This window comes from Hyalella azteca, unplaced genomic scaffold (assembly GCF_000764305.2).
Source record: "Hyalella azteca isolate HAZT.00-mixed unplaced genomic scaffold, Hazt_2.0.2 contig9815, whole genome shotgun sequence".
Taxonomy (NCBI): Eukaryota; Metazoa; Arthropoda; class Malacostraca; order Amphipoda; family Hyalellidae; genus Hyalella; species Hyalella azteca.
This window is the reverse complement of record NW_025939875.1, coordinates 14900-25286: the sequence shown is the minus strand read 5'-3', so window position 1 is coordinate 25286 and position 10387 is coordinate 14900. Positions and strand designations below refer to the sequence as shown.

General features: G+C 37.9%; 2 protein-coding genes across 2 annotated transcripts; both read right to left on the bottom strand.

Moving 5' to 3' along the window:
* Nucleotides 1-479: 479 nt before the first annotated feature.
* LOC108677424 lies at nt 480-6842 on the bottom strand. The gene is made up of 8 exons (XM_018165642.2): nt 5924-6842; nt 4801-4997; nt 4392-4535; nt 3846-4048; nt 3385-3568; nt 2330-2486; nt 1879-2051; nt 480-1591 (listed from the first exon to the last, which is right to left on the bottom strand). Exons 1-8 carry the CDS (start codon nt 6219-6221, stop codon nt 1064-1066), a joined length of 1884 nt encoding a protein of 627 aa, XP_018021131.1. The 5' UTR covers nt 6222-6842; the 3' UTR covers nt 480-1063.
* Nucleotides 6843-7417: 575 nt separating this feature from the next.
* LOC108677415 (DNA topoisomerase 2-binding protein 1-like) lies at nt 7418-9749 on the bottom strand. Its single transcript, XM_018165633.2, has 6 exons — nt 9381-9749; nt 8941-9220; nt 8562-8733; nt 8183-8237; nt 7826-7860; nt 7418-7704 (listed from the first exon to the last, which is right to left on the bottom strand). Exons 1-6 carry the CDS (start codon nt 9571-9573, stop codon nt 7693-7695), a joined length of 747 nt encoding a protein of 248 aa, XP_018021122.1. The 5' UTR covers nt 9574-9749; the 3' UTR covers nt 7418-7692.
* Nucleotides 9750-10387: the final 638 nt, after the last annotated feature.

The window sequence follows — 10387 nt, the reverse complement described above, 5'->3', positions numbered from 1 at the left end:
ATTAATTGGTCCACTTCTCCATATTTCAATCACATGCGCCATTGTGTGTGGGGCGCAGCTGGAAGCCTGATCTGCTAAGCCTTAAATAACTTTCTATTGAAGGCATTGACGCAAGACCACCGTCACCGATTCAGTTTGAGGATACATTTTCAACTGAATGACCTTAATGCGAGGTCAATATTTGGACAAATTAGAGTGCGCTATTAGCATAGCAATTAGACTGGGGAGGAGGAGGGGCCCGGTGGTTTCAGTTAAGAGTACTAAGGTTGGAGCAGAAAGGTGTAAGTTTGAACCCAACTGTGTGCCAGTATCAGGTCTGAAGCGGCGTGGAGGCCGGGTCCGGGTGATGAGGAAAGGCACTATGGAACTTTGGAAGCAGTGAGTTGCGTGTTTGAGACCCGCAACAAAATGTGAATGTTCTGCGATGTTGAGAATCGTCTGAATCGACGACAGGTTCAAGGCCTAATGAACGCTGAAACCGCTATTATAAATTGATACATTAAGATCGAAAAGAACTATTCAAAACAAGTACAGCAATCAGCACAATTAACAAGTTTCAGCTTTTTTCCGAACATTTCTCAACAAGCAAGCAGGAAGAGTGGAAAACAATTAAACGCAGTTTGAAAAATAACTTGACTGTTCTTATTAGGTTCTAAAGAAAATTAGAGTATTACAGTACCAATACAGGCTTGTGACTAGTCGAGGAACGAAAATAACGGACAAACGATTTAAAGTTTGCAATCATGCACAAAACTGTTTTTCTAAATGCATAACTAACTAAAAGTTTAGAACCAGCATTAAAATTAAACTGACCTTTCACTTTCAGTAACATAAACCTAAAATATACAATGAAGAATGTATACTAAATAAGTAGTATTAAGACGAAAATGATTGGCTGGTAAATATTAATACATCGAACCCTTGCAAAAGAGCGGCAACTACAAGGGCAAAAATATAACAAAACTAAGATTAGGAATGAACAATATCAGATCCTATGCTCATGAAATAATAAAATTAATGGTAACGTTATGCACTAAATTTCCGTTATTCACTAATTCCATGACTAAATTTTGAAGTACAGAAGAACAAGAGGCATCTTCAACATGAAAATGTGTTCACAACACTCCAAGAGTTCACTAAATGTACGCTGTTTACCGATCATCATTTTGCGATCTGAAGAAAATCGCGCAGTGCACGCGGTCAAATAATCCTTAGCGAGAGCTCTACCATAAACATCATAGAAAATCTCATCAGCGAGTTGTGGAGGATCTTGGCAATCAGAAGAGCAACTACTGCTTCTAGAACCGAAAGAACAATCATTCTCTGAAAGAGAATTCCCTCTTCTGTCATGATTAGCGGATAACTTGACTTTCTTCTTGAGACTTTCGATTGTGGCTCGTCTCACGACATGAATGGCTCCTGTGAATTGAATGTACGACATGATTTTTTGAAATAACACAGAGACTTTTTCCTTGTGGTTGAGGTCAACCTGGCGACCAGTGCAGCAATTTGCCTCCCCATTTACCGACATGGTCCCTTCGCCGCGTGTGGAATCACGGCAGGCACAGCATTCGTCAGAAAGAACTTTTATCTGAAAAATCATTTTATGAACAACATTTTTAAATATAAAACACATTAAAAGAATAAAACACAGTGTGCATAGCACGCTAATCAGTACATTAATTAGAAATATTAAGAACTTTCGCGCGAGGAAAGTTCTTTAATGTGAAAAGAAGGGTTCCATTAATCTCCAAACTTTTGGAATTCATTTATTTTCCAAAAAGGCAAACACACTATGGAAATATTTATTTTTACTTCAACATCTCGAAAGTAGTTATGTTGACGATGTAAATCGACAGAAAAACATTTCAGGTTTACCATGTTTTGTAGGACACTGAGTCCCACGCCCATAACAACGGGCACGGATTCATTGTTGTTGTTTTTGCTGCTCGCGGGTGAGTAGATCGAGAGCAACAAATTCGAGAGAAAATAACGGTGGCGAGATACTGGAACTTCCCGTACGAGGTTGTAGATCTTGACGAACTTCATACCTGCAAACAAGAGATATAATTTATGTGTTATACTTAAGACACATGAAGGCCACCCAACCGCACATGCATAATAAAGATCTCAAAGTAATATTTCAAGCAGTGCAATGCTTTATAAGTAGCGCTTTTGGAAGCCTTCTCCAGATACCTTTGATCTCGACAGTCATGGCGGTGACGAGAGGTGCGAGGCGACTGTCCTGGACGGAAAGCGCTCCAGCGAGCAGCTCTTCCATCTTTTCTGCCTTAACAGGAGCTTGCTGTTGGAAGCCTTCTCCAGATACCTTTGATCTCGACAGTCATGGCGGTGACGAGAGGTGCGAGGCGACTGTCCTGGACGGAAAGCGCTCCAGCGAGCAACTCTTCCATCTTTTCTGCCTTAACAGGAGCTTGCTGACCATGATATAGCCACACCAGCTCAAGCATAAGCGCTATAAACCTCTGTAAAGATATACAAATTACGAGTTCAAGAAGCTGTTACCCAACAGTAGAATGGCAGCTCCTTCAGAAAATCACCTTTTTTATATGCAAACATAATTACCTATTATGTACTCAAAAATTGAGAATGGTTTAGCTGAACATACCCAGAATGATTCTAATTCCAGTGGTATCTGTAAAGACAAGCACAACCAAAATACCAATAATATGCCTTTAAAAATTGCTTTTTAAAGACAACACTTCTGAACAATCCAGTATCTGGGATGTTACACATGTACAATGAATTTCTAATTTCATTTTCAAATATTGAAAAAAAAATTATTCTTCAAATTTTTTTAAGATGTATCAAAATTTTGTAAATTTCAAAAATTATTTATTCTGTCAATTGATTCATGTATTGTCTCTGACCTTATGCAATTGTGCAAAATTTCAAATCAATTGGACAGGTCAAATTGTGTCATATATGCATTATAAGATTTGTAGGAGACGAAATTATTTTTTCAATTTTTTTCAATATTGAAAAAAAAAATTTTTGAAAAAAAGTGTGCCAAATTTCAGATCGATTGGAGAGGTAGAAGTGTGGTAAATATTGATTATAAGATTTGTAGCAGACAGACAAACAAAAAGTGAAGTTAAAGAGAAGTGTTGTAAAAAAAATTAAATTTGATCCAGACGAGTAAGAAGAATGTAACTCCAAGCTAACATTCAACAATCCAATCGTTATTAATAGCCGTTTAATCAAATAAAAATCATAAGTAAAAACAAACCAAATTATAGCCCCGTTTCAGGTATGTATCTATTAGACTGAATGTGATATGCATGCTCAACTTTAGGAATGTTCGACCATTAGCATTGAAGGATACGTCCAGCAAAAAAACTCAAGTCCAATATAAGCACTCACTGAGCAGGTAAGCCTGAGCATACGCAGAGACTGAAACTGGGTGGCGCAGGGAGTGAGACTAAGCCAGAGCTTCAAGGTCTTCAGGGCAGATTTGGGCAGCACTGCTGGGTTTGTCGAGTAGCCAAAAACTAGCCGATAGCTGATGAGCTCTTCTACAGGCGTTGCGGCCGTGGATCTGGCATATCTGGGAAATACAATAGCCTCAATGTCATCTACTACTGTCAGTGCAAGGAAAGTAAAATCATATAAACGTAATCAGATTGACGATGTTTTTCTACATCATAATTCAATATCCAACGTTTCATAATTTAGTAATATTCATCTGGGTTCACCCACATAAATGAAATTTTATAGACAATTACTTAAACAGCGGCCATTTTATCTCAAAAAGTTTAAATGACCGATCTAACTTGTAAGTCTAGTAACATAATGAAACCTAGCAGAAGTCGCAAGTTGCTCACGTTTTCCAGGCGCACATGTCGAGGTCCAAGACACTTAAAACAAAAGCCAAAAGATCAAGCAGGTGTTGTTGACATTGCCAGAGTTCGTAAGTGACTTGTTGACGGTGCAGCTCGTCTTGAGGGAAAAATTCACAAGATGAACCACCAAGCAAGCATGCCACGCGCTCCAGCAGCGTCCACGCCGAATCTCCCATAGGCACTTCCTGAGATATGAAAAGAAAAACAATTAGAACCAAAAATTTTGCTACATTTCAAAAAATTTGTGTCACTTTGAGTCATTATTTCCACAATTCATGAATAATAGAGCACTGTATATCCGTAGGGGCTATTCGCGTTTGCAATACCTTTAGATTTGGAAAATGTTACTGATATCACATCGCACTACTAATAAACTAACAGGAGCAAAAATCTCTGAAGCACCAGGCTTAAAAGTGAAACCTACAACAAAGAAATCCACAAAATAAGCATCAGAACATTATCAACACCAGAAGACCACGAAAGAATGGGTATATTGACAATATTTTCCTAGATGAAAGAACAAGAGACCTTCTTGCATTGACCAGGAGCAGCCGTAACGATGGCGCGCAACAGCGCGGTGTAGTAGTCCCGCGTGGCCGACGATGGTGGCATCAGGGCCAAGATGTGGTGAGCCACAGACAGAGCTTGTGACTGCACGCGACTTGTGCCACACTGCAACACAAATAAGAGCTACAATTCCAATGAATATTCCACGCATCTACATTTACGTAATTAGAAAAAAAGCTTGCATCTAATATAAGTTCAGTTATTTCATAAAATTCTTTTTCAACATCTCAGCTGGTTACATATCGAGCTTAGAATCAAGTAATTGAATTAGAAACAAAAAAATATACATGTTGGTGAATTAGTATCAAAATTAAAATACTAGATCAATACTATTATTAAAAATTAGACTGTAAGTTATGTATATACATACGTTTAGAACATATCGCGACAGCATATCCCCAATCATTTCAGCGTCGGGGAAATGCAGAGGAGTTACCGAAAGTCTGAGCCACAGCAAACTATTAATCACAACTTCAATTTCATTTTCATTGACACCGCATCCTTTTACATTACTGCAATTTGGAGCTGTGGAAAGGGACTGCTCATTGTCTACTTTTTGGCTCCCACATAAGGATTGTTCAGAGTTTTCTGATCCATTTGAGTACATTACTCTCAATTCCCAAAGACTTCAATTTACGCAACAACCGCTCATGTGGGACACTGTCAAATGCCTTGGCAAAATCGAGGTACACTGCGTCTACTGGCTCCCTTTCGTCCAGCAGGCGGGTCCATTCAATAAACTAACAGGAGCGAAAATCTCTGAATTACCAGGCTTAAAAGTAAAACCTACAACAAAGAAATCCACAAAATAAGCATCAGAACATTATTAACACCAGAATACCACGAAAGAATGGGTATATTAACAATATTTTCCTAGATGAAAGAACAAGAGACCTTCTTGCATTGACCAGGAGCAGCCGTAACGATGGCGCGCAACAGCGCGGTGTAGTAGTCCCGCGTGGCCGACGAAGGCGGCATCAGGGCCAAGATGTGGTGAGCCACTGACAGAGCTTGCGATTGCACGCGACTTGTGCCACACTGCAACACAAATAAGAGCTACAATTCCAATGAATATTCCACGCATGTACATTTACGTAATTAGAAAAAAAGCTTGCATCTAATATAAGGTCAGTTATTTCATAAAATTCTTTTTCAACATCTCAGCTGGTTACATATCGAGCTTAGAATCAAGTAACTGAATTAGAAACAAAAAATACATGTTGGTGAATTATTATCAAAATTAGAATACTCAATACTATTATTAATATTTAGACTGCAAGTTATGTATATACATACGTTTAGAACATATCGCGACAGCATATCCCCAATCATTTCAGCGTCGGGGAAATGCAGAGGAGTTACCGAAAGTCTGAGCCACAGCAAACTATTAATCACAACTTCAATTTCATTTTCATTGACACCGCATCCTTTTACATTACTGCAATTTGGAGCTGTGGAAAGGGACTGCTCATTGTCTACTTTTTGGCTCCCACATAAGGATTGTTCAGAGTTTATAGACGAGGGCGTTGTGGCGGGTGTAGAATTAACTTTAAAGCCCAGTAGTTTGCTCTGATGGACACTGGCACAGTAAAGACTGGCTTCAGTGCTTTTTTGAACTCTGCAGTAGGGAGCAAGCACAGGATCAAGCTGAGTCGGGAAGCAACAGTCAAGAGAACTTCCAAATATTTCACGACAAGAATAACTTCTTTCCAAAAATTTCCCCATCATATTGCGTGTTAACCAATGGGGAATTCTTCCTCCGGTGAAACCATTTTCTGAATTGGAAGACATAGACAACGACGAATCAACAGAGGTATTGACAAGGCCTTCAGTTGGTGCCTGGCAAGGAGGAGCAGGAGCTGAAGCAGGACTGGAACACGTCAGAGGAGGGATGGTACCATTAAGAGGCAAATCTAATGCTTTGTTTACTTCAGCATTTTCTTTTGTGGCCAACTCAATCTTGAGAGGTTCTAATTTAACATTAAACTTCTTGTCATCTTCAGCATCAGGAGTTTCCAACTTCAAGGAAGAAATTGGGTTAGCTGAAGCAGATCCCAAGTTATGTGCTGCAAGTACTTTTTGGAGGTCTTTCTCAAACTTGAGCAGCCCTAGCTTCAAATTAACGTCTTCAGTCTTTAGATTGAGCTGGCTTACAGATGGCTTTGAGTCAAACAGAGCTTTGGGCAGGTTATTAAAAAAACTGCTCTTTGCTACATTTTTTTGCACTTCAGTTATGCAACAGTCATCTTCATTCTTCACATCGTGCAAGTTTAAAATTCCTGATCTGCTAGAAGACTCGCCCAAGTAGCTGCAATCTCTTCTATGAGAATTTAGCCCAGAAGGCTGTGTCAAAATTTCCAGCACTTCAATTTCATCATCAATTCCAGTAGAGGTAGTATACGTTGTTTTAGGTGTTGTACTGGTAGACTAAGTATGTTTCAATTTTTTTGAAGGGTGGTTGTCTTCTTCATCATCACTGACTACAATAATATCGGAGAACAATTTCTGTGGTAGAATTGTGTAACAGGTTGCTTTTCTATGCAACTCTGATATTTAATCGTAGTTAAGTATGACCTGAGGGTGGTTCGGTTGTAGCTGGATCCGAGGATATAGAGGGACAGCGTAAACGATTATATAATATACTTTTAGGATTATAGTTCGGCTTACAGTTTAGGATAATTGGTTAATAAGTTTATAAGTTGGAGCTTTAACACTGATGTCTTCGGCGTCCAGTTGAAGTAGGGATAAGTCTAGAGTGTATCTTCTACTCTGACGTTAATTTATAGTTACTGTCCTGTTTGACATGGACAGGAGCAATGGGGTATACCGTAGCTCTCCTCGCCCAAGACTGAGTTTCCTGGTTTGGGCAGAGCTCATATAGCTACGCTAATTGACGTCACCAAGGGCGTAACTTGATGAACAGGAAAGGCTAATACAAGGAAATGCTCATGAACATATCGCATGTGAAGGATCTTATCTTTCAACAAGGAAGACATCAATCAGGAAATATCAAGGGACAAATGGTATCAACATTGTTGCCTGACAATTGCCTCACTAGTTAGATTCACCAAAGCATGGGTAGCATCATCAGCTTCATCTAAAATGACGATTTCTTGTACTCTGTTGGGAGGTTTGGACGGAGACAAATATTCTGTGATCGAACCATTATTTTGAATTCTATTACACCGCAGTAATGCTGTAGGGCGACGAGCTGTAGTTGCTGTGACAGGGGTTGACTTCCTTGGAGTGAATGAAGATCTGTTTAATCCAGAATCTGTTTAAAATTGAAAGAAATTAACTAAAATGACCATCTTATTATAATGCAAAGCAATTAGTCATTCTTCAATAGGTAACTATTTAGGCTAATCAGAATATATTATGGAAAGCTCACTCACCAAAGGTTGATCAGCCGATCCAGCACTCTGCATATCTGTCAAAAAAATCAGTAGCAAGCTAAGGATATAATCATGTTACTAGGAAAATTGTATACCTATATGTATCAGAACAATGTAAATTTTGTAGAATAAAATGAATGAAAAATAATAGCAAAATCACTTGGCAATGCAATTTGAATACAAGTGTGCACAGCAAAAATCAAAGAGACCTTGATGCCAAAACTTCAAAGAAGAAGCTCAACTGCGTTCTTAGTGAACAGCAGCCAACTGCACTTGGGCTGCTGCTTAGTGTACTATTCAGTAAAATTCAAGAACTAATTCAATTAAATTAGCATCATTAAATTCTAGGATACTTACTTGGCCTACCATGGGCTGTGTAGAGATATGGCTGAATCTTAGCTGGATCATGGCGCTGAGAGAAAAATAGGTCTTTCAATAACATATTGATCATCTATCAGTAAAATTACCACATTCTAATAAAATTAGTTAAAATAGCATAATGTCCAACAAAGTGACAGCCAATAGGAAGCAGATTAATCACAACTGTAACCCAATGAATAATTTTAAATTCCCAATACTTTGAGATTATACTCCAACAATATTTGAAACATCAACAAAAAATGAAAACATCAACTTATTTCAGAACATTTGAACTTTGCACAAGTAAATAGTAGTGTTTGATCAAAATTCACAAGAATTGAAGTCAGAGATCTATTTTATTTACAGATAAACTCACACATAGCAGTATATCCCTCAAGAAATTGTGATGAGCAATGAGTGTGCCTGGACCCAGGAGAGGTCTTAGCACAGCAATGCTTTCATTATCACACAGCACTAGATTCAGACGATCTCGGGAACGTGGGAAATCTGAGCTACTCACAACTTCAGCTCCAGCAGCTGACAATACTCTGTTTATGGACAAAGAAATAAATTACCAAACTAAGCAAACACATTTCTCACATTGGAGAAAATACATGAGGCATCTAAGTCAATAGTCAAACATTAAATATTCATAAAGAATAAGATTACATGTACAACTCTTTGATAAATAATTTATTCAATAACTTGATTCAGATAGATGAAAATTAACCATACTCTGCATGATGGCAGCTTACCTTCTAAATGATCTGCTGTCAGATGATTGTTTGACATGAACATACATTGTCCAGCCCGAGAAGATCCCACGATGTTTGATGCTGTCAATGCTGGAAGTGTTATTAGCAATCAAGCCAGGCAATGCACATCCTCGTCCAGCAGATTCCATTGCAGCTTTAGCTCTCAGTCTGTGATATCGTGGAATTCCATGGCCCCCCATGCACTCATGAGGTTCTTCTGGCACCCAATGGCCCAATAAATAACTAGCCTCCACCCAAGACATGCGCACAATCCATATGCCTTTGAAGTAGAAATATATGTGAATTAGAGGGATAGTTATAGATAAAGAGAAATTATTTTCTCGATTGTTATTTGATTAGGACCAAAATATTCCATATATTAAACTTCATTCCAATTTCTTGTTTATTGATTTATACAAGGGTATAATTAATGAACATACCTGCAGCTAAACAAGCCAAAAGGCGCTCAGTTGGCCTAATGTGATCATTCTCAACCACCAAGTGAGTACACTGTTCATTAAACTGAGCGTGGTGGAGATCAAGCACTATTCCTTGCAAACCTTGAATCTTTTCAATCAAGGCAGGTTTTAAATTTACAGTAAGGGATGCAAACTGAATCTTTGGATAAGCCATGATGTGAAAATACTAGATTTAAGGATGAAATGCAGATTGAATATTAGGACTGCTGTTCACTCTCTGCAGATCTCTGTCAATTGTGACCAGAAAACCTGATTTCAGCACAAGATTCAACAGTATTTTGTTCCGGTTTTTATTCTGTAAGATTAAGAATAATTCTATACAGGTTTATCTATTCTGATAGTTTAAGGGTCTATATTTCATTTATTATTAGAATTTTCAATACCTACAAGTATATTAAAAATATTTAACCCTTGATTAAAACAAAAAAAATGGCAGCACAGCTGAATTTACATGCTGAATACATATGCACAGCTGAATTTTTATTCATAACTATCAAGCTGAAGAATCTACTTAAAATAAATAAAACTTGCAAAAATAATGTTGATAAAAGATCAGCTAAAATCAGCCACATGTTTTCATTGGAGAATATTGGGAGCACATCATCTCTGATAAAATGGTCATACATGAAAACTAAGATCAAAGTTATTTCACCTGCCCTGCTGGGTTACTATTTTCATTGACTAGAATGTTTTTCCTCAATGAAATTAATTATTTCTCATCCTTTTATGGTTTATTGATTTTCCTTGCCTTCTTTCCAATTGATAATCTTAGCTCAGCTGCAGGGAGAAAATAATGTCATGTTACAACTAAAGAAGCATTTTAATTAGCCAAAAATAATCCAAAATTTAAGCAATGTTTCCTCATCATTGCAGTAACAGGAACATGAATTCATGATTCATAAATGAATTCATGGGTGAAATGTATTTCACTGCTGAAAGGTAAATAAACTCACAGCTCCAGAAATAAT

Bases quoted from the DNA above. Each gene is read 5' to 3' on its own strand.
- LOC108677424 (XM_018165642.2), bottom strand. From the start codon at position 6,221: ATGTCTTCCAATTCAGAAAATGGTTTCACCGGAGGAAGAATTCCCCAT. The intron at 4,049-4,391 runs GTCTCTTGTTCT...TTCATATCTCAG, and splicing joins CTCCTGGTCAATGCAAGAAG to GAAGTGCCTATGGGAGATTC. The intron at 2,487-3,384 runs GTGAGTGCTTAT...ATATCTTTACAG, and splicing joins TGCTCAGGCTTACCTGCTCA to AGGTTTATAGCGCTTATGCT.
- LOC108677415 (XM_018165633.2), bottom strand. From the start codon at position 9,573: ATGGCTTATCCAAAGATTCAGTTTGCATCCCTTACTGTAAATTTAAAA. The intron at 8,734-8,940 runs GTAAGCTGCCAT...GTCCATAAACAG, and splicing joins GACAGCAGATCATTTAGAAG to AGTATTGTCAGCTGCTGGAG. The intron at 8,238-8,561 runs GTGAGTTTATCT...TTTTTCTCTCAG, and splicing joins TGAGGGATATACTGCTATGT to CGCCATGATCCAGCTAAGAT.